A 27,429-nucleotide genomic window follows, 5' to 3' on the forward strand; every position below is an offset into this window, starting at 1 on the left:
TTATTTACTGGCAGAAATAGAACAAGCTGCATTTCAGAGTAACTGAAGCATTAAAGAGCTCATGAAAAGACAAAACAAATGACACGTTTGCATTAAAAATAGATATTTAAGTTACAGCAGCAGCAGAATGGTGAGGTTTTAGCTTATATAATAGGAAACCTACATTGGATTTATTAACACAAAAAGAAGGTAAAACCTACAATATAGTGGGGCAGTTAAACATATTAAATGCCATGAGGCATTTAATGAGTACTCTGCAGGATTTCATACTTATCAATATTTGAATAAATATTTATTTACTACTGGTATAAAACTGAGATAAGAGTCCTTTTTTGCAATGAGCAATCAGCTATTGACCTCTCGCTCGCAAAGCCCAACAATGAGCATGTTATTAAAGGTTTTAAATACCATATGAGGCTTGTATGCATTCATCTGCCCCTGGCATTACAATATGAGTACTGTGCTCGACTCCAGGGATGGATGCCTAGCCTGAATCACAGCACTGTTCGCTCCCGCACCGTGGCAGAGAAACTCACTGAGAGCCCAATGAACTCTCACCAAATACAATCTACCCATATGCTAACACTTTATGAATCACTTCATTGGTGTACATTCAAAAGAGCTCTTGATATTCATTTTGTATGATCACAAATATAGTAAAGCAAGGATTGGATTGTCTTATGGTTTTGTTTTTAAAGATATTGCTCTAGTTAAAGCAAAACGCAAGTCACTTAGTTAAGCATACATTGCTTATCTCTTCCAGTCACATTATTGGTAAAATATTGAACTTTGAATAAAACAATCTAAACCAAAATAAGATGCTAGTAGTAAATTTCCATTAGTCTACTGACATTAATTTAACTAAGTCAATAGTGTAGTTTAGTAGTCTGCACATAAGTGTAAGTAATCTTATATAGCTTTGCACCTTCCTCTGTAGACAAAAAACAGCAAAAACTATGGGTTTTCTATTATTATAATTACAATAAAACATAAAAATAAAAAATAAACTATAAAAACAGACTTCAAATCCAGTTTCAGGACAGTTTATGATAACTGTAACATATAGAGATTAGAGTTTACATACACTAAACAGTTACTTAGTAGACCAACATAAGTACACCTCCATGTTTTCCCATGTAGTAATTGTCATAAACCTGTGTATCTAAGGGAAAACTGGAGGATGCTTTCTTTACAAACACAACAACAACAACAAAATGCAAAGCAAAGCAAAGCAAACCAAAAGCATGTAAGTCAATGTTTTTCCAGATGTTTAGTGAAAAAATAAATCTATATGGAAGTCTGAGGTTTTTTTCATCATAAAATGTCAAGAAGAAAGAAAGAAATGAGGACATCCTGGAGAGCAGCAACAAACAGACAGCACTGCGGACAAATAAATAGCTTTTTGTATATTTTTTTTAATCCCTTGACTCCCCTCCCTCATTCTGTAGCTTATTTGTAATGCAGAGATGCATGCATAGAGCTAAACCTGCTGTGTACAACTGTCCTCCACTGGCATGTATTCACGTTTCTTTGCAAGTCCTCAGTGAGGAGTAATGTACAATACTGACAGAGCCAGGGTTCAGACCGGCTGCGACACCGTGGTCAGCCCACTCCCAGCCACCGGACCGTCCTCCAGGTGAGGATTGTGCTTCAGGCGGAGGTCAGTGACGCTGGTGGCCAGTGTGTGTTGGTGAAGACCCCCAGACAACTCGGAGGGGAACCCTGCACTTTGCTTCTCTCTTGGTGAAGTGTCGTCTTCCTCCGACACAAAACTGTCTCCTGGTGAAACGAAGGAATTTAGACGCTTAGTCTCACAACGTAATAAAAAGCAAGTGATACTTGGTAATGTTCCAGGAGCTTTGTGTTTCATGTCCGTGCAAGAAACAAATGATCAATTTACCAGTTTCTGATGAGGAGGAAGGACAAGGTGCTCTTGGCTTACAACCAACTACATGGATAGCTTTGCTTTCCCCGTTTGAACCCCGCTTCAGCACAACATACAGCTGAAAAGAGATAGAAGAGACCGGGCGATTTGAATTAGCTCAGTTAGGATGACTACCTACAAGAAAGCATCGTAATAATGTAACTCATTTGTAACTGTTCTTTTGTTCTCAAAATAACGAGAATGGAAATAAGCTGGAGCTGTTTCTGCTGCTGTCCAGCTCTGACATGTCCTTGCTCACTCTCAGGAAAGACACATTATTTTCAGATCTAGTCATAATAATGTATCCTCAAGTCTAGGTGTAAGTTGTGTGCAGGCAGAAGGCTGAGCGGATCATAAGGTCTAAGACAAAATTAGAACATAGAGGGCTTTCTTCAATTTTACTAGTGGAAAAGAAAATAAAGTTTATTTCTTTAAACAACACATGCATACATTTTTTTTTCTTTTGATTCTCATTGCAAGAGGTACAGCGCTTGTTGAACAACACTAAAATAAGAAAGCTTTGAATTAGGCCACATTCCCTTTGGGGAAACAAATTGCTGACACACACAAGTGTCACGGTTTTATGGAGCACACCTGTAAGGCCGCGTGTTTTAATTGCGTTAATCCATCATCACAGTTAAATATTAGAAGCGCAAACAGGAATTAAAGGGCGCTTTTTCAATTAGTTGTGTATTAAACTGTCTAATGGTCAAATTTCCTTTGTGAGGTTATAATGCAAGCGTAAATGAGAAATACAGGTATTCTTTCATTTGATTTTCTTTGGAACCATTTCTAAAATCTCATGGTTGCAATCGGTTGATCTGAAATGTCATTTAATTCTGCAATTACCCGCTGTGTGGTGGTGGTTGTTGTGCCGGATACACTGTCGATACTGCAGCTGAGGTCACTCATTTCATCAACTGAGGAGCTTCTTCTGGCATATCTCTTTGACCTAAAAGATAAGTAAGTAAGTACATAAGTAGTGAGCCAGAAAGTAAGGTAAATTAATAAATATATCAAAAATCAGATTATTAACGGTCAAAGAACCAGCGACAGCCTTGTAGCAGTTACTATATTCTGAATATGCACAGTGCTGTGTGTGAGAGTCACTACTAACAGGCTACTAACAGGGCACTATAGGTTTAGCAAGATTCACACCTTCTCTTTTTTCACCAGCTAAATACAATCCTGTACTACATGCCCTGAGATTCAGTTTCATAACACGCGTGGATTTGCCCCGCGGTGCCAAGAAAGCCCTTCATTCCAGTGACAAAACCCGACTGGCACAGCTCTCTCGGATCTGTTGGCGATCCTTCATACAGCGAGGAAAGATTGACTCATTGAGGTGGGGGGAAAATCAACTTTACATTCAGCACTTTTACTCTAAAGTAAGTGGCTTTATGATAATTGTGTATATTTGATTTCTGTGACCCTGCAAACATATTTTATGTGGAGGAGAAAATACGGATTTAGAAGTAAACTAATAGGCAATTTTCAGGAAATAAAATGAAACACTATAAAAAAAAAACACTACCAGTGAGGTGAGAAAGGCAATTTGAGGCACAGATACCGGCGACCACGCAGCGTTTAAATAAGGTTATAGATCAGTGGGTCCATTTTTGGGCGAAGAAATGACCTATTTTTATCGGTAATTGCTGTAGTACAAGCCAAACCAAGCATGTAATTGAAAGCGTGCACTTCCACATGGAAGCAGGCAGGCTGAATTGATCAGGGCTGCTTTGTGAGTCAAAAGAGCAAATCCAATGCAGTGTGACAGAATCAGAGAAACATTTGTAAAAGGAATCATGTACTTAGGGTACAAAAGTGAATAGAGTTTGAAGACTGTCGAACCACTGATCTGCAATTTTTTTTTCCTGTCGTTTGGGTGAACTGACAGTAAAGCTGTTCCACACCTGATCTTAGCATTCTCACTTAACCACCTACATTACATGGACCACGCACCCTACCCTTTGATAGACACCTACCGATGCTCAGCTGAGAGTGTAATGCCCCGATCTGATTCACAGAGGAGGTGCGGCGGCCTTTAATCCTTCACGGCCCCCCCACCCCAATATATTACAGGGCTGCATTTTATCCAACCTTTCCTCCGGATTCTGCTAATGAACCCACACATGGAAGAAAAGAGAACATCTGAACAAGCCTGATTTAGATTTTGTAAAGATACGAATAAGTAATCTAGAGACAGATATTTTAGTTTTAAAATGGTTGTATAATGAGTGAGAAATGTTCTCTCCTTACATAAACCAGTTTAACTGGGATCATAGACTCTTACTAATCTTTATTTTAAAATATTCACCATATTTTCTTTTATTCTATAATAAATATAATTAAATACACAAAAACAAATTGTTCTTAGTGGGAAAAAAATACTTAAGATGGTCTGATGTTCACTGCATTAATCTTAATCTGTCTAATTCTCTTTTTCTGTATAAGACACTGAGATATACACTGATCAGCCATAACATTGTGACCACCTGCCTAATATTGTGTAGGTCCCCCTTTTGCTGCCAAAACAGCCCTGACCCGTCAAGGCATGGACTCCACTAGACCTCTGAAGGTGTGCTGTGGTATCTGGTACCAAGACGTTAGCAGCAGATCCTTTAAGGCCTGTAAATTGCGAGGTGGGGCCTCCATGGATCGGACTTGTTTGTCCAGCACATCCCACAGATGCTCGATTGGATTGAGATCTGGGGAATTTGGAGGCCAAGTCAACACCTTGAACTCATGATTCATCAGACCAGGCCACCTTCCTCCATTGCTCCGTGGTCCAGTTCTGATGCTCACGTGCCCATTGTAGGAGCTTTCGGCAGTGGACAGGGGTCAGCATGGGCACCCTGACTGGTCTGCGGCTACGCAGCCCCATACGCAACAAACTGCGATGCACTGTGTGTTCTGACAGCTTTCTATCAGAACCAGCATTCACTTGTTCAGCAATTTGAGCTACAGTAGCTCGTCTGTTGGATCGGACCACACGGGCCAGCCTTCGCTCCCCATGTGCATCAATGAGCCTTGGCTGCCCATGACCTTGTCGCCGGTTCACCGCTTTTCCTTCCTTGGAAAAGTCGTCTAGCCATCACAATTTGGCCCTTGTCAAAGTCGCTCAGATCCTTACGCTGCCCATTTTTCCTGCTTCTAACACATCAACTTTGAGGACAAAATGTTCACTTGCTGCCTAATATATCCCACCCACTGCCAGGTGCCATGATAATGAGATTATCAGTGTTACTCACTTCACCTGTCAGTGCTCATAATGTTATGGCTGATTGGTGTATAATGAGAGCCTCGACTGGACTAGGACTGGTCTAGAATCCAGTGTGAAATTATGAGAACTTTAATTAAACTGTTGTCTGTTGTGCAGATCATTCACAGCATCATTGTCGTCATAACTCAGTATGTCCTGTAGCCCTTCTTGGTAATTCATTTTAAGTCAACAATGAACTCTGTCTGGATTATTTGTTTTAATACTTGTGTTTTGTACCGTTGTAATGTGTAGTACATTGTATGGATGTGCCAAACCGTCTCACAGTGAAACATGGTTAAAGGCACATGAGGAAGCTTCTCCAGCACGCAGCTGTGAACGTCCAGACCCCGGGCACTCTCACCCGTAGCAGTAGGTGCCGCAGGCCGCCACCGCCAGCAGGGAGACCAGCGAGGCCATGCAAACCGTGATGGTGACGCTGCGTCTCTGCTCGTCCTGTTTGTGCTGCAGCTCCCACCACTCCAGGTCGCTGAACTGGCAGCGTTCGCCCATGTAGCCCGTCACACAGCTGAGAAGACAAAGAGCGGTTCACAGCAGTGCCTCAAAGAGGAGCCAGTGAAGGAAAAAGCAGGAGGCATAAACCCATTCATATACAGCGCACTGCTGCCACCCAGTGTCCAGCTGCTAAACCTCTCACTCCAGATGGTGAAGCTTGTAGAGACAGCAGTGTGGAGATACATTCGTAACTGACCCATATTTCAAGATTAATTGGGACCAATGTGTAGAAAGGAATGATATGATGTCTGCTTACCAGCTGTTTACATGCCATGTAACGTAGTAATGCATCTTTTGGAAATTTATTATTAATAATCATAAAAGAGCCACAACACATAAGTGATGTATAGATCTTCACCATTTGTAATAGCAATATAGTGATAGTGTATTATCTCACATTCTTTTACCATTTGATCATTGTGTCGTCAACATTCTACCTTGTCATAAAGAATAGTGTAGGAATTGTAACAATTATAAACAATATAAACTTTCATTGTTACAATATAATGAATTGATACATTTCATTTTTCTGAAATGGAAGGTTTTGTTGGAATTCTACCATGAATGAACACATTCCATGGATTTTGCTTTAATGTTTATCAAAATATAAAGTCTATAAAATCCTGTTATTGAAACCATTATGAAAAGAGGATTGGTTCCTTTTGACAAATTCTCTATAAATAGATGACTCTACAGCACAATCGTGCCAAAGTAATAATAATAAAGACGTTTTGGTTCACAGCTCTTGATATCTTGATTCTGTCTTCCTTTCCCATTGTATCTATAACTGTCACTCCATACAGTATCATAAGCTTGTTTAGTTGTTGGAGTAAAATTAGACTAGGGCTTTATTCCACACACACTTACTTGCAGGCGTAGGACTCGAGGTCTGGAATGTAAAAGCAGACCCCTCCGTACAGGCAGTACGTCTCATAGGCAGGAGGGCAGGTCTTCGGGAGGTTGTTCTGCCAGTGTGTCGTCGTTACAGGAGGGCTGGCGGTCTCCGGCTCAGAGGTAGAGGCAATCGATTCTGCAATGCACACAGCAGTGGCGCGGCACCAGTAAACGGCTTTGACATTTACACAGAATATCAAAACACTGCACAAATATTGTCAAGCGGAATCATCTCCCGGGAACTGGAAAGTCATCTTGTGTTTCTACCAGTGTGACTGTTTACATTGATAACTGCCTGCGGGTTGGAAATGTATCCTCTAGAGGCGGGTAAATAACTAGATCTCTCATTTCTATTACAGATCCGCCATTTGGATCGGTTTTGACGTCCTCTATTTGCATGTTCTTTAAAAACGCTCTGCCTCGGCTCTCTCCTGGTTTTAGTTGCTATGTTTTGGTTGCAAACCTTCACACTCGAATCCCATGCCAGTGTACCCAGTGATACACCTGCACACGTACGTCCCCTCAGCGTTAACACAGTCTGCATGGGCATCACACTTGTGGGTCCCCAGTCTACACTCGTCGATGTCTGAAACACAAACACATGAAATAACACATCGGTTACGTGGAATAGAACTAAACAGTCAAGAAATCATTTATCAGCTCTGTTACAGTTACAGTCTGCTGTCTTTCACATTTTATCGAGAGGGCAATGCCATTCAGAATGTCTTGTGTGTCGTTACGTATATAAGTGATAATATATGTAATGCCTTATGCGCATTCCTTTGAGTCAAAGCACAGGGAGCAAGCAAACATGACGCCACTACTGCAGAGAATCCACTCAACAAGGCTATTATTTGTACGTTTGTGATTTTGCCTCACCAAGGGTTTCTTCAGCTCTCGTTCTAACCTCCAAGGGCAATTTTCACCATACTGTAATCCCTACTGCATTTGTTAAAGTACGAACTGCTCATGGGGAATAATGCGTTTGTTTTTATGTTTTAATGACAATTACTTTGTATAATTATTAATGAGAAATCCATCATTAAGTACTTCTTGTACTATTAGTTGTAATAAATATAAGCTGTAAATCCTTCCTGCTGATTGGCTATCGAACGGTGTGCTGCGTGAGGAATGGCATTTTGAAGGTCCCACCATTGTTGTCAATGTGATTTTTGGTGTTTGGACCGGTAATAAATCGATAATCATTGATCATATCCATATAAAAAGCATAACGTAATCAGTATCATGTAGATAGAGCAATACCTGTAGGAGGAGTTAGTGTTTGGACAAACATAATACAAATAATAATAAAGACATTGCAAGAGAACATGACAGCAGGAAATACCAGTAGGAAATACCAAAACCAGCATCTCCTGCCAACTGTACGCACTGGAAACCTGACCCGTACGAGTGTTTCACTATGAAAACATACGCAAAACAGGTCATATCAGACGCAATTGTGTTGGCTTCCCTTATTTACCTACGCACACTTCGCCATCCCCAGAGAAGCCCTCCAAACACTGGCAAACAGCGCCCCCCAGCTCTGGAAAGCACTTAGCGTTGGCTTCACACCGCAGAGAAGAGCAGTCATGCTGGTCTGAACGCAGAAAGAGAAGAAAACATGAACATTAGACAATCTTAAGCAGTTTTAGAAATAGCTCAAAATAAAGCGAGAATCTTCCGTTTAATTCCAGGAGGATTATTTAAATCACACTGTGATTATATTCAGAGAGTGTCTTCATTGGTTGGTTTACACTCAGGAATGCTAAGGCACACAAATTGTGTTAAAATAACTACTATCAGACAAATATAACTCCTGATCACATGGCGTAAGTTTGACTCTGATTATTATTTATTAAATGAAATATTTAACAAAGAATATTATAAAACCCTTTTCTTTTAATAAGAAATGCTTCCTAACAGAGTAGGCGGTCAATACAACCTAAGAAAATAGTCATCTGGTACTTTCCCCAGTTGGAAGAAGTGTTACCTATTTTTATCTTGAATAACCTTTCAGTTCCCCCAACACTTCCTGATACCTGAGTGATTAGTATCGGTATCAGTCACACTAAACCAAGTTGTCAACTCAAGGTGCTCTATGGGATCGACTTAATGAGTCAATACGAGTCGTCTTAAATTTCCAATATTCCTGATTTCCTCTCCAATCTCTCCGTTTTGTTTCTTAGATTAACTTGCAGGCATGAATTTAGACCAGTTCCTATTGGTTCCCAGCCAACAGGAACTCTGAATAAAACAATCAGGATGTTTAAATGTATTTGTTTGAGATTAACTAAGAATCTGAATGTGATGTATAATTAAAACAAGATTAATGCTTTTGTCAAATGTCATATGTCAAAGAAAGTTGATCTCAAGGGACCTTTTGCATAACAGGAAGAATTCAGTGAACTGGTTGACCTATAAAGCTGGATTTGCCCCTGGCTTGACACCTCCCAAAATATAATATGTACCTGATATCATCTGCTCTGTGACCAGTGTATTCCTAATCTGTGTTCCAGTCTCCACAGTGAAAGACGGCTGGCTAGGAGTGATCAAGGGTAGACTTTCATCCCTCAGTGTTTTGTTTGTCAAGAAAAAAGAGCTGTGGTAAAGGGTATCATCAGATTCTGCAAAATAATACGTTGAAATGGTTCATTACAGTAAAATAAGCAAAACGGAGAATTTCTGTCACATTGGAATGATTTTAAAGTTTGAATGTTTTTTTAAGTGCAATTAAAGTTTGGCTTTGATGTTAAAGCGAAGGTCCCACCAGTTCTAAAATCACATATTGTATGCGTCTTTATGAGTTGTTAGAGTGCGTGGGTAAGATACAGACCTCTCTTCCAGATTGAATCCTTCATACAAGAAACTTTAAAAAATGTAAAATGTAAAAACGTTAGCCTTCAGCTTGTAAACTCTCCTGAGTTATTGCGGATGTATCGTGTTATAACTTCCTGGAGAGTGGAAAAACTCACCAGAGTTGTCTTCCCCACGGCAAGTATCGTCAAGTCAAGCATGCTTTGGCATCAAGGTCTTACTCCTTGTTAGTAATGATAGTTTCCATTAACAACATTAAGTGTATGTGCCACAGACTGCGGGAAAAAACTGTGAAGATGGTTTTATGCCTTTCTACTTTACAAAATGAGGTGATGAATCCGCAAGGGAGATTGTTTCCGATAAGTAAAAACTAAATGGCAAGACATAAAGATGCAGTAAAGCATGTTTTTAGAACTAGTAGGACCTTCACTTTAAGTTTGACTTGAATATGAAATCAGAGCACAAATTGCAAATTACAGTTAACTCCTAAACAGAACTGATGTGCTTGTGAAACAATAAAGTGCTTCATATCAGTTCTGCCAATTTCTTTAGGGCCCTGACATCAAGTCCTTTAGTGCTATTGAGTCACACTGCAGTAGGTTCAGGCTTCCAGCAAATCACTGTGTTTAATAAGAATAGTGCTGATGGTAAACTCCATGCTCTGGTGCTCACCTGTCGTTGTCAGGATGTCTTTAATAGGCTGGCAGTCTCTTCCATCAGCAGCTTCAACGAAGTCACTATAACACGAGCAGTGCGCCAGTCCAGACCTGCTCTCACACAATTGCCTGCACTCGCCGTTCCTGTGAAGGCAGGGATCGGCACCTGTGTGAGGAAATGTGAACAGGTTATCATATTCCAGCTCTCTTATTTAATATTCGCTTGTGTTTAAAGGAAAGAGTGCTTACTTAGAGAAGATGAGCATACAGACTATTAGAAACTCAGATACAATACAGACTTTGAACCGGGTGCCAGGGGATAATTCTCCTGCTTTCGTAAGATGTTTATTACCAATGTTTCCAATTCAGTGCTTCCATGCTTTCTAAATATAAAATGACGGAGGTAAAACAAAAATTTTAATAGACCTGGTTTAGCTAATGGATGAACCACCACCATGGAGGAAGGTCTCAACATGTTTCCATGGAGGCGCACTTGATTCTGCCCCGTGCGTTTGTCCACACGCATGACCGAAGCCTTGGCCCAGTCCGTGAACCAAACAAAATCCTCAAACACCGCAAGATCGAAAGGGCGACCTACAAAGGAAGACGTGGGGGAGAAAGTTATGGGGCATCTGAGATGGCATTTCTTCCTCGCGTACGTAAATGAGTATATATATGTGGAAAATATCAATCCCAGAAGCCTCACCTACATCATTCTTGGTCACAATCCGGCGGTTGGACCCATCTAGGTCTGCCACTTCGATAACCGATCGCTTGTTGTCACACCAGTAGAGCTTGTCTTCTGTATAATCTATGGTCAGCCCGCTGGGGGACACGATGCTGGTGTTGGCAACGATGAATCGGTCCGCACCGTCCAGAGATGATGCTTCGATACGTGGTCTTTCACCCATATCTGTCCAGAACAACTTCCTCAAAAACAAACAAATAAAAATGAATCAATGAAAGAAGAAAACATTTGATGTATCTTACTTTGATAAGATATTTTACTTATACACTCCTGGTAACCAATTAGTACACATAAACCAATCATTTTAGGGACTGCAGTATTTCCCCCATTAGCATTAAACAAGCATGAAATAAATATATTGTCCAGTTTTCTTCCTTGCATCGCTGAGTTCGTGGGGGTTTGTTTCCTCAATGTTTTGATTTCTTAGAACCCCTGATGACTGAGTTTGTATATATTGAATCATATAAGAAAGTGTCCCATCGAGAGGAGGCCATTCGCCCCATCGTGCTCGTTTGGTGTCCATTAATAACTAAGTGATCAAGGATCCTATCCAGTTTGTTTTTGAATGTTCCCAAATTGTCTCTTCAGCCACATTGCTGGGGAGTTTGTTCAGATTGTGATGCCTCTCTGTGTGAAGAAGTGTCTCCTGTTCTCTGTCTTGAATGCCTTGAAGCCCAATTTCCATTTGTGTCCCCGGGTGCGTGTGTCCCTGCTGATCTGGAAAAGCTCCTCTGGTTTGATGTGGTCAATGCCTTTCATGATTTTGAAGACTTGAATCAAGTCCCCACGTAGTCTCCTCTGTTCCAGGATGAAAAGGTTCAGTTCCTCAGTTTCTCAGTAGGACATTCCCTTCAGACCTGGAATAAGTCTGGTTGCTCTCCTCTGAACTGCCTCTAGAGCAGCGATATCTTTCTTGAAGTGTGGAGCCCAGAACTGTCCACAGTATCCAGATGAGCTCTAACTAGTGCATTGTCTGAACATTAATTCCATTGATTGCTACTTTAATTCTCACATTATAAAAACATGGCTGCACTATTCCTAAACTTCCTCATTCCAGATGCTTCCAGGATTTAAAGACCTTGTTCATCTCTATTTAATAACCCAGATTCACCAGGTTGGAGCAACAGCTGCTCAATGCTGGATTAAATAGATGCGATAACATGTAATACTACTTTCATCCACACGGTGGGGGCAGAACACGGATGTTAGAGGCAGATTACTGCGCCCGAGATCAGATGTGCATTTTGGCTGAACAACATTGACAGCACATGGAGTTCAAAGGTCATTGCATAATCTGCAGCTTTAAGAGTTTCCTTTCTTTCTGTTGGCTGTATTTTACTTTTACATTTGATACAATTGTAGTTTCTCATTCTACATTATTGTGCATTTTAAACATATTTAGCCCTTACTTTGCCAAAGGATGAACAGTAATTCCTCTGGGTTTGCTAACACCCTGGCTGATGATCACTTGCCTGTGGTTTCCATTTAAATCACTGCATTCAATCCTGGACAGCCTGAAGAGAAGCACAAGCTGTTATCAACATGCGTGTAATGCAGTGCGATTTTACATTCTCTCTTTTTCCAGATGTGCAGCTGCGCTTTGTTATGGCAGAAGCAGAATCTTAAGAAACCCTATTGGTAAACCACATGACATATTCCGAGCACAAACATTCAATACATCATAATAGCCACTATTTGGGCTTCTGTCTCAGAAAACGTTGCTCACTTCATTGTCTGGCTAAAAGACTTCAATGGGGAAATGTATTGTAAATATATCTATGAACTATGAACCTGATTGTATACATGACACAAAATAATAATAAGAGATTTTTTAAGAAGAGAATTTGAACAGATGTTTCTTGTTTATGAAGCTTCTGTGAAATATCCCCAGTTCCTAATTTAAAACCTAGAAGAATTAGGTGATATTATAAGCTTAACGGGGCACAAGCTCCTTAGGTTGCACTAGGGCAAGACAAGATTACGTTTTTAATCTTTAAAAAAGGATCATATTTATCATGACTTTCTCCTCTTAGTCTCCACAAAGAATACCAGCCTTAGCTGATAATAAAACATTTAAGCTTTTAGGATTTAATCTTTAAAAAACACATTATAAATGAGAGCAGTAGCTCATTAGGCCATCAAGGCTAGAAATAACTCAGGTATCGTATGTGATGATGGTGTCTTTATTCAACATATTGCTTGGACATAAAATGCACCTGATGCATGCTTTGTCAACTAGAACTGATATCAGACATTTATGCTGGGATACCTTACAATGTTTATGTTTTACCATCAAAAGACCATAGAAAGTCAGTCAAGCTTTGACAAAAAACAGGCCAAATATTACTCTTATTCTTTACACAGCTGAAATAGTTGTCACACTGTGTAAGCAGCAGTTCAAAACCACAGAAGCAGTGTCACTGACTGTAACTAAAAGTAAAAGCCTTTCTATACTCATCACTTCTTATTCTTTACACGGCTGAAACAGTTGACGAAGTGTGTAAGCAGCCGTTGAATACCAAAGAGGCAAAGTGTCCAAACCAACTGTAACTAAAAGTGAAAGGCTTTCTTTAATCTACTTTGCATATCTCATTATAGCTTTGATACCTCTGCCTGTGAAGACCTACCCTCGGTCAGTCCAGTACACCTTGCGGTTAATCCAGTCCACAGCCAAGCCTTCGGGCAAATCCAGATCCTTGCGAATCAATACTTCCCTCTCGCTGCCGTCAAGGTTTGCTCTCTCTATCCACTTAAGAGCTGTGTTTGCAAAATAGACCTGTTGCCAAATCCAAAACACAATGATGAATCACACTTCTTACTTTTCACAGTTTGGCTGCCGTGTCCTCGTCTGGAGTTGCTTCCCCTGCCCATACTGTAAATTCAAACCAAATACATTAGCGCCTTAATTGCGTCTGACACCATAAATCAAACGCCTGTAGAACATAACGGATGAATGAACACTGTTTTGCAAGCTGATCTTAACACTGGGTGGTGAGGTGGAAACGATCCATTTCTCTGTGCCGTGTCTCTGTTTCCACATGGCGCTCTGGGCTCAAGACCAACACTCGCTTCCAACTGTATTTCATTTAGTCCAGAACTGAGGAGAACAAGACAGAAGTCAAACCATTGCCATGAAAGACCTATAAGAGGTTGTGTCACTATGTAATCAGTATTGTCTCCTTTTCTAGACTGACAGGATTTCGGTCAACTCCATTGAATATATACAGATGGGTGACAAATTAAAGGAAAAACCTGAGTGGAGGAACATAACAAATGCAGACGCCTCCAAACAGGTGTACAGCATGATACAATTAAGCAATTAACATCCTATCATGCTCTGTGGCATGTATACAAATGCTGAGCAGCCCAGTTGACCTCGATTTTGGATCAAGATGGCAAGAAGAAAGGATCTCAGTGACTGTGAAAGAGGGGTCATTATTGGGGCACGAATGGCAGGAGCTTCAGTCACACAGACGCTCAACTGGCTCGTGTTCTGGACAAGTGGGCGAGTGCATGTGTGGGACACCAAGAGAACGGGACAGGCCTGACTGCTGGACCCCTACAGTGAGGGGGTCCGGAGCCTCTGTTATGCTGTGGGGGGCATTTTCCTGGCATGGTTGGGTCCACTTGTCCCTTAGAGAGAAGGGTCACTGCAAATCATGACAAAGTTAGTCATGACAGAGTGATCACCTTTATCCTATGGTGAAACATTTCTATCCTGATGGGAGTGGTCTCTTCCAGGATGACAATGCCCTATCCACAGGGCACGAGGGTCACTGAATGGTGTGATGAGTATGAAAATGATGTGAATCATATGCTATGGCCTTCACAGTCACCGGATCTCAACCCAATTGAACACCTATGGGAGATTCTGGACCGACGTGTTAGACAGCACTCTCCACCACCATCATCAAAACCCCAAATGAGGGAATATCTTGTGGAAGAATGGTGTCCATCCCTCCAGTAGAGTCCAGAGACTCTAGAATGTGTGCCAAGAGCATTGAAGCTGTTCTGGGGCTCGTGGTGCCCAACACCTTACTGAGACACTTTATGTTGGTTTTTCCTTTAATTTGTCACCCGTCTGTATATATATGTTTTTCTCAGGTCATTCTAAGCAGCAGAATAAATTGAATCCCCTTACCTTACTGGCCACTGGATCAAAGTCCAAAGCCAAGATTCGGCCCCTTTGCGTCTGCAGCAGACTCTGATAACCTTTCCCATCAAGGTTGATACGCCAGATGTCTATGACGGTTGTAAAAAGCAAAAACGGCCTGGGTCCTGGTTGGACACAATCAAATTAAAATAAAAATGTTAATATATCCATCACAAGTAACATTTTAAATATGTTTTTGTCTATAGTGTATAGTGAACCATATTGAGGAGTACAACTGCAAAATATATCACATAAACACTTTTTTTTAAGCAATATCAAGTATTTCAGAAAGGTATTCAACCCTAAAAGATATGATAAGCACAAGCTTTTGTAGCAAAACATGTATCATTTCTCCCCTTGTGAAAGTGGGCACACAAATAAAATCATGGCTTTCGGCAAAGCATTCAGAACAGACAGTCCTAACTATTGATCTGGATCTCAGAAGCCACCTGTTGTGTTTATATTGAAGACTTGCCTGAGGCAGCGCAGTGTTTTCTGCCCTGTTTGAGACTATAGCCAGGGAAGCATGCACACTCCCACTGTACTGGGCTCAGCATCACACAGAGCTGACTGCAGCCCCCGTTGTCTGGGGAAGAGCAGCCTGGAGACAAGAAACATAAAGCTCTTAGACTAAGAAATGTATTTACTGGTAAAAATAAAAAAGAGAGAGAGAGAGAGAGAGGTCAGTGTATACACAGTTCTAAACTTATTAGAATAGTTAGATGCTAATAAAGCTACTTTAAATATAATTTTGGAAACTAAGAAAACAAATGTACAGGATCGATTATAATTGTGATGCAAACATGTGAGGAGTTATTTTGTACATCAAAAATCGTTTGATTTTTATTTATAATTCATAAGAAAAGACATAAACCTTATCTGAATTGCTACACCACCGAATGTGTTCGTGTTTAGGTTAGATCCTGCCCTACCTGAGCAAGTTTTTCCATCTGGCCTAAGTACGGATCCCTCCGGACAGTGACACACGTTGCCTTTATCGGTCTCAATACATCCATAGCTACATTCGGAGACATTTTTTGTGCATGGAACTAACTCTGTAAATTAAACAAAAATATTATAAGAATATTTAATACACTTAAGTACTCAACGGAACAATTAAATGCACATTTCGGAAATCCTTTATGCCTCACAGCAATGCTTTGTCTCTCGCTAGTCTTCGCTTCACAGCTGCTTGTTGTGTAGCCTATATTGCCGTGTTGTTTTATGTCACTATAGTCTGGATATGTCTGCCAGTCTGAATAGGGGGCAATATTTCCACATAACAGTATGCTTTCCACATGCTGGACTGCAATGCACAATGTTTTACAGCAATTTTGTAAAACTTCCTTAGTATACTCTAAGGATACAGTCATCGTTTATTAGACCTTGACATTGCGCTAAACCTACTTAGCATTGCAAAGCTGCTGACTGCATGTATTGCTTCTTATTGTTGTCACAGACTTCTAATCGTATAGCACTGTCGGGTAATCGGTTTTCATACACATTTGAGCAGTGGAGGGAGATGCTGCACTTATTTCTGGGAATTGGGGGATCTTGAAGAAACACAGAATGAGATTTATTCTCTAAGAAATAAGTTTTCCAAGTCTCAGCATGATCAGAGAAAGCTCATTACTATTTTGGTGCATTCTTTCTGTTTTCATCTAGAAAAGGAACACTTTTATGGGAATACAGACATTACAGTGCTTCTGGTGCAGTCCTTGCTATGAATAGAAACGAATCAGAGTGAACCCACATGGAAGACTTCAGTTCTTCGCTGAAACTCTGAAATTGTGAGACCAGTTGCTAGGAAGCACTCAGTGAGGCTGCTAAACAATCGAGGCACTCTGAAGCTTGACAAAACCTGGTGACAAGCCTATTATGAACTACTAGCATTAAGACACCAGGGAGTCGTAATCCCAAAACAGTGTTAATATGAAAGACTGAGGACAGAATCTACAGATCCGGCTTGGGAGAAATTAGAGTTTCTTTCAAGGTTGGATGTAAGTATGGTGTAAAAAAAAGTTTAAACTGTCCAAAACTGTTGATTTTAATTATGGTTAATTGTCTTTTAAAGGCACCTTTTTCCATCTGACACAAAATGTTACCAAAAAATAATTCACATGGACGAGAGTCAGCCTAGATCCGGGCCGTACTGTTCGCCTTATGTTCTGAGCAAGATTGTACTGGACGCGATGCTTTTAGTGCAATTAGACATCCCGATTATATTGACTATATGGGGAGAGTGAACAATACCTCAAGTGGCAGGAAAACAATATTGTCTGAATAGGACATCACTTACAGACAGAATGCTTAATCATGGATTCAGTCTGCTGTAAGTACTCTGGCTGATTACACAAAGCCCAGCACCTCTGCTGTTTGAACAAAGGCCAGTGGAGAGATGGGAGGGGGGGTTAGCATTTTGAGCTCAGAGCAACACTCTGATCCATCAGGATTCAGGATTAAAGGGGACATTTTGCATATTTTACTTTCCCTAAATGCCTTTTTCATGTATCTTTGTCAAATCATTGTTAATACTACCGGAAATATCTATCAAGGTTTCCCCCCAGATTCTCCCAATTGCCCCTACTGCCTGTATTATAACACATTTTAATAATACAGACTGTGTAAGTGAAAGTGAAACTCATTTTAAAATTGACACATTTCTCTTTTGCAAATATAAATCCTAATACAAATCACAGAGGGAAATCAGAAAACTGAAAAAGTAGTAATAATCTATGGAGAAACAACATCAAATATAATTGGTCTCATACATCTGTATAGTAGGGACAATGGTTTAAATTGACAATGGGGATTCACACTACTCTTATAAATGTGAGTCACTTGTAAATGTCATCTAAAGCTGAAAAGATAACCCATATTTATATCTTACCATGGCAGGTTTTCATATCAGGAAGTAAAACAAAACCCTGAGGACAAGTACAGAAATATGAGCCGGGGATGTTAACACAGCCTAAAGTGCAGCCATGGTTCCAAAAACTGCATTCATTGATATCTGGGAAGGAAATGCAAAGGTCTTTCAATCAGAGAGAATACACTGTAATCAACACAGATATCGACGTCCAAACGCTAAATAGACCGACTCCAAGACAAATGTTTGCTTTAGGTATTAGAGAAACACAAAAGAGGATATCATTTATTTGGTTCTTAAGTCCATTAAACATGACCTGGTGTGACCTACTGTAGCACGATCATTCATTTGCAGCAAGCAAACAATACATTGTGTCTTTTTACTGGAATAGCTGACCGACTGATGATGTTAGCTGCTGCAACAGGTTAAAATATTGTTATTTTTCCTTGTAATTTGATATTGTCTGACACCCACACAGAGCTATCAATGAGTTCACGTGACTAGCAGTAAGTGCCGCATCCAAAAGCATTGATGTCTTTCTCCAAAGCTTAAAGGAATGACAGCATTTTCATATCAAAAAGTGAGATAACCTTTATCCATGACAGCATCGACATCATTGAATGAATAAGAATAGCACAATACCTTCACAGAAATTCCCATTTGTGCTAAGGACATATCCAGCACTGCATTCACACTGTCCGGTCTTTGTGTGTCTTGAGCACACACTTGTGCAGTCCTCCTTCAGCACATCACAGCCTTGACCTGCACAACATGGGTTGGTAGTTATTGAATGCAAACATGAATAAGTTGGCATCAGAAATTCAATTTGAAACCTTACACAATCCCTTATTTACCTTTGCTGGAGAACTGTCACAATTCAGCCTACATTTCAACAAGGTTGTGTTTTTCTTATTTATTTTTTCTGGAATGAACATCTTTCCCATCATGCACTATCCTGGACAATTGTAAACTATGAAATAATGTATTGCACATAACTTGTTTCTGTGACTGGCAGTGTTTTATTTGTGTACCTGACAGTAATGGCAAAACAATTAAAAACAGGAGGGGAGGAGTTTCACTGGAAAATTAGTTTACTACACTAAACCTTCCCATACTGTCTTTGCTTTCTAACTGATGGGCCAAAGGTCCAGAAAAATACTTGATAAGACGAGAGGAACCACCTGCTGTGAGTGCAGAGGCTTCGGCACTGGGCTGTTTGAGTGGGTGAACCACACTGATAGCAGCTGGCGGATTAAACAAATGTGGTCCACTGATGTTCACACTGTCTTTGCCTGTGTATTTGTTCTCTCTTTTTATGCCTCCAGTCTCCCCATCCGTGAAGTATATGTGCTCCAAAAACACAGACATCCACAGTGGTTGTGATCTAAGGATAAAAATATAAGAGTTATCTGGATATAGTTAGATCCGTCTCGTTGTTTTGAATAAATTAAATAATGCATTGCACTATTTTATTAAATATTACTGTAGAGCAAACAATCCAGAACCTCAAAAAAAAAATGCAATGCAAACTAATACGGTATAAATCCTGATCTGTGGAAGTTTCAAAATTACATCTTCAATTATTAATCTTTCCTGCTTAGATTTGTTTACTGCCACGTTCGGCCTTTGTGTGAAAATATACTTCTTTAAAACATTCCCCCTTGTTATGATTCCATTACTGTTCATATTTTGGATATTTTAATGAATAAATAAGATCTGTCTGCATTTGACAGTTTGGGGCTCCAAAAAGATGACCTGTGAGGCCCCTTTACTTTACAGAGAGAGACATATGTGGACATCTATGGAAGCCCTGTCTGTGTCAGTCGGGAACTCAAATTATTTAATCAGAATATAATAAAATCATTGTCTTTCCAAACATCAGTAAATAATAATAATAATACACTTTACCATCTGTACTTTTTCACAGAAATTCATACATACTGTAATGATGGCTTCATTGTTTGAATAAAATTCCCATTGTAGTCACAGGATCCAATAGTGCTCTTATCCTCTGAACTGGACTGGACCCAGAACAGCCTTTTGTCAAAAACATCTAATGTAAGTGTTTGAAGTTTGGAAGTTGTCTTGAAAACTGTGGTTGTCATTTCCCCTTCGAGATTTGCCTGATGGACCATCGTTCCATCTGAAATCCAAAATATAAACCTGGAGATAAAATGATAAAGTGTACGTCAAGGGTTAGATCAAGATAATTATGTGAATGAGAAAATGTTTTCATTCATTACTGACAAACTGTCCCAAATGCTACCCCCCAGGGCGTTAATTAAATAAGGATGCCCCCCTTAAATTGTCCCTGTGCCCCCACTTGGCCACCCCGTTGAAAATGTTCTGGAACCGCCAACTGCTCCTGCTTAGCAAATTGGGCCACAATAGTCGATTAAGGGTGGCCACGAGCATTCGATTATTCGAAGTTAGTATTCCATTGCGTCCAAAAAAACGTAGGCGTATTTAAATAATGAAAAAACTTTGTTTAATTAAATATACAATTAAGCTATCCCCGTGACATTATCCTAAGGGATGTGAGCACTAGGAAGACCGCACGGGCATCTTTTAAACCTACAAGTCACGGATTTTAAACGTCCTGGTGTCGACAATTCTCACAAAAACGTTTAAATTTAGCTTTACCTTGTTTAGACTAAGTTAAAACATTTAAAACTTTAGAAATAGACAAGGCATGTTTTTATGTGTTCGATCACATGAAGAAGCGAAAATTGTCATTATATTGGTAAACCCTAATTAACGGTATGTGTAAGAGTGCACTAGGTGCGCATGCGTCAGAGTTGTGTGCCGTCCAGCTGCCTTCGAAACCAGCACGAATTTTATTATTTATATTTATTTATTAGCAGACGACCTTATCCACGGCGACTTACAAAACATAAGTGCATTATAAAAGTGCAATACAGTCTAGAATTACACATCAAAACAGTACAAATTACCAGTTCAAAATTACATCAGTGCATAAGAAGATATGCATGTAATACAAGCCATACATCCTAGATTTGTGAGCTAATAATTTGGACAAATTAAAGGCAGATGTTTCTTTAATTTACTTACTGCAGAGATAAACCACAACCTTTAAAAAGTAGCGATTAATAATACAACCACTACCGGATCCTTTGACAACAGCCAGGACAAGGTATGTGTTTTAAAGCAATATCCCATACAAAATAAAACTTGATGCCGCACACAATGTAATAGTGTGATCCATTAATTATGCGACACTTTTTGTATTTGAGTTCATGTGGAGATTATCCGGGAAAAATGCTAACACTGAATTTGGGAAAAACTGTTTGAGTAATGCTGCGTTCCGGACAAAAAGCGGACGTGGGAACTTCCTACAAAGCGTTCCAGAGCTCGGAAAGATGCCATATAAACAGAGACGATGGCTGAACTGGTGAAGCTGGTGTTTGTTTTGCAGGTGCACGAACAGGTGAAATGTCAAAAGCCTGGCATACAGTGAGAGGCTGCGACCTTGACTCGCCCAAAAACAGATTCGTATCCCTATCTGCGTAGACTGCATGTGCAAATAGAAGTAAATAACAAGGATATTACCTACACCACATACAGATATCCAGAGTTAATATTGTAGCTATTGTTCTATGTTGAACAGCTATTGCTAAGCTACGATTAACCCGTGTGTGGTTACAGACCTTTCTCTGCAAGCATAACATGTTTTGTTATTATTACCAGGAAATGTGACTAAACGATTTAAATATATTAAAATAGTATTAAAACGATTGTCTACATTAACGGTGTACTCAACCATGTGTGAAGTCGGGGCTCTTCAGTTGCTCCCGAGTTTACTAATTGCAACTCCGACATGTAGCGGTGCTCCAGTGCACTTTTCCTAGTAGGAAGCTGGAAAATCTGATTTTCCGAGCGTCTGGAACGCAGAAGTTCTTTAGAATGTTGCTGCGTTCCGGACAGACTCGATGTGGGAAGTTCCTACTTGATATTGCCGACTTCCAATCAAAAAGCGTTCCGGTGTTCGGCGCTCGAAAAATATATACATAAAGAAAATGGCTGAACTTAAGAAGCTAGTGCTTGTTTTGCAGTTGAAATGTTATCAGCGAAGCATCCTGGCATAGTGAGAGGCTGCGACCTTGCCTCAGCCACAAACAGAGTCAAATCCCCATCTGCGTAGACTGCAGTGCAAACAGAAGTGAATAACAATGATATCACCTACAGCACATGCAGGCTAAATGATACGGTTAATGTTAATTGATTTCCAGAGTGATTATTGTAGAATCGCATACCGATATGTTGTTCTATGTTGAACAGCTATGCTTGCTAAGCGAGGTGGCGTTTCGTGATTAACACGTGTGGACAGAGCTGTTTCTGCAAGCATAACATGTTTTATCATACCGTGTAGAACATTTGCCTCAACTATGCATTTTAAAAGCTGAAAATAGTCTTAAGGCGATTGATTATATTTAAGGTGTACACGGCCATGTGTGCTGCCATGTTTAGTACTGCATTAGAACTGTGCTGAATTAAAAGGCCATATTGCTTTACTGTGTTTTTACCAGGGTACACCTCCTTACATCTTCTGTATACAGGTGAACTTCAAGCACTCTCACTACACTTCTCAAGGGCATTCTTAAAATCAGTTTTAAATTAATAAGTATTGATCGGTACAAGAGCATAATCAACATAGGTATCAAGTGGAATCACTATGAAGTGAGGTATGTTTACCGCAGAAACTGGCAGGGGAAGAGGGCGACGAAGAATGTTCTGAAGTGAATGATCAAGTTCAATAATAACATAAAAACAGGGACTCCTAAGATTATTAGTGGAAATTGAATTTGTGGTATAAAATTAAAAAATGTTAATCACAATTAATCTAAAAGAATTACATAAGCACACAGCATTTCATAAAAAATAAAAATGATCCTTATTTCATCCTAGGTGAATCTACAGACTTGGCCCATGTCCATTGGTATGCAAAACCCGTAGCACCAGGACTATGTATGTCCAAACCAGTCAGGTTACACCTAAGTGCCAGCCATGTTTGAAAGAATGTGGTTGTCTACGGTCTGGGTTAATTGTAACAGGCAAACAAAATGTAAAGAATGATGGTAGCTGGAAGAGCCTCATCTGAGTTTAGGGGTTTATATTATACATTTGAATTTTTAGAAAATCACTTTTCTGAATGAGAGAAATGTTAAAATTAAAACAAAACAAAATAAATTACCATGTAACCATTTGAAACAAATATCCCATAGAAAATAAAAAGTGACGCATTACTTGGCATTTGGATCCACAATGATGCCACTGGGTTGAGAGAGGTTCTGTAGAAGCACCCTTGCATTCTTCCCATCTGTCCCAGCTCTTTCAATGTTCCCCTTTTGATGATTAGTCCAGATTACATTATTCTGTATCCAGTCCACAGCAAAGCCCGATACGCCTTTCCCCAATGAATACACTTGCTGGTGGTACATAAAAGCACAAAACAATATACATATCAATGGAATAAAACTGAGAATTTAAAAGGGGGGGGGATAATTGAATAGAGCATAGGTGAGATTTCAAACTGAGTCTGATTGCAAAGGACACCAACAACCCCCCTTGAATTTCCACACAAACATCAGCCCCAGTACCTCTCTCTTCGTGCCATTCATGAAGGCTCTCTGTATGAACCCTGTCTCAGAGTCCAGCCAGTATATCCTTCTCTCTCTGTAGTGGAAGTCCAGCAAGACTGAAATCCCAGCCTTTGCTACAATCGTCTTGTTATTTGATCCATCCCCATCAGTGCTGAATATGGCATTGCCAAGGCTGAAGATCAGAAAAGGCTCTGGAGCTTCAGAAAACAAAAAAACAGACCATGTATCGGTATAACCCATAACTTAATTTCCCATTTACCATAGCAAAATGATTAGCATAGTTGTGAATTAATTGCATACTTTATCTTAAAAACATTCAGTGGCTAATATTAACATGAATCACATCCATGTTGACAGTCTGTGTTCAATGGTTACAATGAAGGAGATGAATTAAGACAACTTTTGTCCTTTTCAAAAAGTGCAAGCATACACTGACTAATTTTCAACATACATTCAAACATGAACAGTGTATGTATCAATCCTGTCAGAATGTATTTCAAAATTCAAGTTTTCTATGCCAAGAATATCGTGGTATACTTGGAATACTATACACCCCTATATTGAAAGAAGGGCATCAGGGCCAAAACAGACCCATGCTTCACAGAAGGTGTGCCCTTATTTTGACATGAGCTTCATCTTATCTATGCCAAGTATATTACTTGCAGGGATGTTCAAAGGCTCAGTTTCTATTCCCGTTGAGTACAGAACCTTGTCCAACCAACTTTGGAGTCATTGCCCTTGGTTTTGACCTAACCCTTTTTCGCACCATCCACTTTGTGGTATGGTAATGTCTGTCCCACTAACCTTTAATTTATTCGTGATGGACACAGGGTCAAAACTGGTCTGTTCTTCTTTGTGCAGCTGTCATTAGATTTGTAGAGGTCAATTCACATTTCTAGAGGGTTTGTGATTTTACCAGCTGACCAAAAAAGTGGTTCAAGATGAAATCACACACATTTGTAATTAGTTTATTTAGAAATGTGTAAATTTGCAAGCAGTTCTATATGGCATGTTTTAAGCTCCTAATCAAAACCTATTGTGTATCATCTGCTGAACCCCACTTCAAGCTATTCAATATTTCTTTGTGGAACTTTTATCAAAAACAGTGAATGGAGTTATTCATTAATGAGTCTAGTCACAGATCCAGTGATTTCAGATTCAAATGAGCCAAGCAGCTCCGTATAAAAGCGTGAGTATCCTAGCAACACCTCTGCTAGTGAGAACCTCCTGCGTGAACAATGGACAGTCTGAACGACTCAGCAGTTTAAGAAAAGCAAGTCTGATCTGTGCTGCATCTTATAAGATGGAAGACAAGAACCATTAAGAGTTCAACTCAATATACTTAAAAAGAGGAATCTTCAAAATATGTTGTGTTGAGTTAGCAAATATGCATGTGGTCAAAACACGACATTACAAAATATGTTATAATGAAGAACACAACACTCTGTTTGTAGTGCTCTGGTAAATACAAAGCTTATTTGCATAAATGAATAACTTACTGAAGCAAACGCCAATCCATCTAGCAGATTCCTTTGGTGAGGGCAACACTAATTGTCCATAAAAAACAAAGTCAGTCTACCTGTTACTAAACAGAATGCGAGGAAGACACTTTTATCAAAGACAGAGAGATCATATGAGCCATCTATAGAAATTCCTCTCTCCTACCAACACAACCAATGTAAGTGTCTCCTTATGTTCTCGCCATAATGGGATGGAAGCAACTGCTTGTCTACAAACCATGTCCTGCACAGCAGTAATACTCACTCCTGGTCCTAGAGGAGTTTAAATGAATCTGACATCCCCAAACCACCCAATATCAGTAAGCGCTGTGCCTGTCCTTGGGCAACCTTGCGCTTGATGTCTATGAGCATCACACTTCTGTTGACACCAAATTCACACACGACAGATGTTGAAAACAGCCTGCTTCCATCATACCGACTGACCTACTCACCGTAGACATGGACTGAATGGTGATTTCTGCAATTCTGGATGTTGCTTTGACAAACAAATTCTCTTCAAAGGAGATTTTTCGAAATTAGGTCAAATTATTACTGAACGTGACTTTTTCTTGTAAACAGCTCTCTGTAAGCAACTTTTTGTTCATTTGAATGTATTTTTTAACATACAGGCCATTTAATTTCTGTCTAGGTAAAACTGAAAACTGAAGACAACCATCCATTATGAAAAAATGATTTTGTTTTAAATATATGTATGATTTGTGTATAATAAAAGGCGAAATGTAGTACTAATATAAATATGTGTGTATTATTATTATTTTTTGGCATTCATATTTCATACAATATTTTCTAATCATTTGGAATTATAGTAATTTACAGTGAAAGATGAATGTGAACTAACAGATGCTTATTTCAGTGTACTGCGGTACTGCTCTCTCTTGTACTTTGTTTTCCACAGCATAGTGTCACACTATCTGTAGGGAAAGCAGCCCTACATCAGAGCTAACTTGTTTTGTTTTGTAACACTTTTATATTGTTATATTGGATGAAAAGAGTACAATTTACTTGTAAAATACCACAGTTTGACATTTAATACATGTACAATTTCTATAAACACACCTGCATGAATCACATTTTACCCATTGTGTGGCACCTTAAAACAAATACACCCGTTAAGATCAACAATGACAGTAATACTTATTTTAGTTAGCATGTGTTAGCAGAGAAACAATCTGGAAGAGGGCATGCAGGCATTAGCAAAGCACTTACCAACACAGGTTGAATTATCTGCAGCCAATTGGTATCCATTCGAGCATGCCTTTCCAGGAACCAAACTGTTGATTGCCACAACAAAATTGACCACCACTGTCAAAAACACAGCAAGTAACATAATCCTGAGCTCTACGGCGACCAGGAAGCAGCACTTCACTGGTATTCAAGCGTTTCCAGAGCCAGAAAAGCATGAGAAATTCCCGTTAAATCCAGCTGAACACTGCTCTGAGTCTGGCATCTTCTCTGTGGAGGTTCACATCCCAGTCCCCAGCAGACACCGGAGCAGTGACTTGGGAGGGAAAACACTGAGATCTCCAGCCCAGGTTACTTAGCTGTTTTGGAAGCAAAGTATGAAATGCCTGACACTCTTGTGGCAAATTTTGCACATTTCAGACTGTGGCTCCAGAGGGTTTTCCTGACACAAAAAATGCACTGCAGGAATGACAATGTTGAATATGCAGTGAGGAGAAAAGGTTCCAGTGATTCCACAGCCCCAGTTGCCCGCGTTAAAACTGTCCTTTATGTTTTGATTTGAATGGACATGTCCCTGCCTTTGTAGATTCTTCTCAAGCTCATAAGACACCCCTCTGTTACTAAGCTGCCCCAGTCACACCCACCCCCTTCTTTACTGGCAGTGATAGAGGCTGAAGTAGGGATTTACAATTGCCGGCTGGCGCAGTGTAGTGCAGGTTTCCAATCGAGTGGGCCAAATACAGTTGTAGTCACAAGTTGTCACACCCTCCCTTTGAAACAATGTTATTTGGTGATTCATAATTTTCATTAATTATCTAATTATCCTTTCTTTATCAATCACATCTATGCAGAGTTTGTTGAACTCTGATGCCGCCTAAAGAAAACTTCCAGCTGATTGAACTGAGACAAAATCACAGGCCCAAAAAATCAAGAACGTGTCAACACATTTTTTAATTAATTGAACTTTTTATTGTATGAATTTTATTGTAAAAATGTCACTGGTTAAGTGGTAGGAAGGAGATTAATCTATGAAATTGTATTAAAGGTAGAGATTAAAATTAGCACCAGTCATTTACATTTATTTCTCATCAAACATACAAAGTGTTGTGTTTTCTCATAGACTAGGATTGTGTTTTTGATTATAAAATGTTACTACTTTCTGCTTTAGACTGGATAAACCATACAGAATGATACATCGTGTGTGTACCGAACTACAATAGACATAATAAATAAAATGTGTGGAGTGACTATATGTTTTGGAAATATAGCTTCC

The 27,429-nt window shown here is 39.7% G+C and overlaps 1 protein-coding gene across 1 annotated transcript; it reads right to left on the minus strand.

Annotated features, from left to right (window-relative positions):
* Window positions 1–26,694, minus strand: egf (epidermal growth factor). The gene is made up of 23 exons (XM_066720631.1): window positions 26,181–26,694; window positions 23,452–23,651; window positions 23,099–23,280; window positions 19,775–19,996; window positions 19,015–19,217; window positions 18,476–18,595; window positions 17,855–17,977; window positions 15,897–16,019; window positions 15,440–15,565; window positions 14,953–15,089; window positions 13,439–13,587; window positions 12,221–12,325; window positions 10,770–10,993; window positions 10,490–10,657; window positions 10,080–10,229; window positions 9,062–9,217; window positions 8,074–8,190; window positions 7,057–7,179; window positions 6,567–6,729; window positions 5,548–5,712; window positions 2,774–2,876; window positions 1,901–2,003; window positions 1–1,779 (listed from the first exon to the last, which is right to left on the minus strand). Exons 1-23 carry the CDS (start codon window positions 26,299–26,301, stop codon window positions 1,580–1,582), a joined length of 3,483 nt encoding a protein of 1,160 aa, XP_066576728.1. The 5' UTR covers window positions 26,302–26,694; the 3' UTR covers window positions 1–1,579.
* Window positions 26,695–27,429: the final 735 nt, after the last annotated feature.

The sequence above is a fragment of the Amia ocellicauda genome, chromosome 13 (genome assembly GCF_036373705.1).
Source record: "Amia ocellicauda isolate fAmiCal2 chromosome 13, fAmiCal2.hap1, whole genome shotgun sequence".
NCBI lineage: Eukaryota > Metazoa > Chordata > Actinopteri > Amiiformes > Amiidae > Amia > Amia ocellicauda.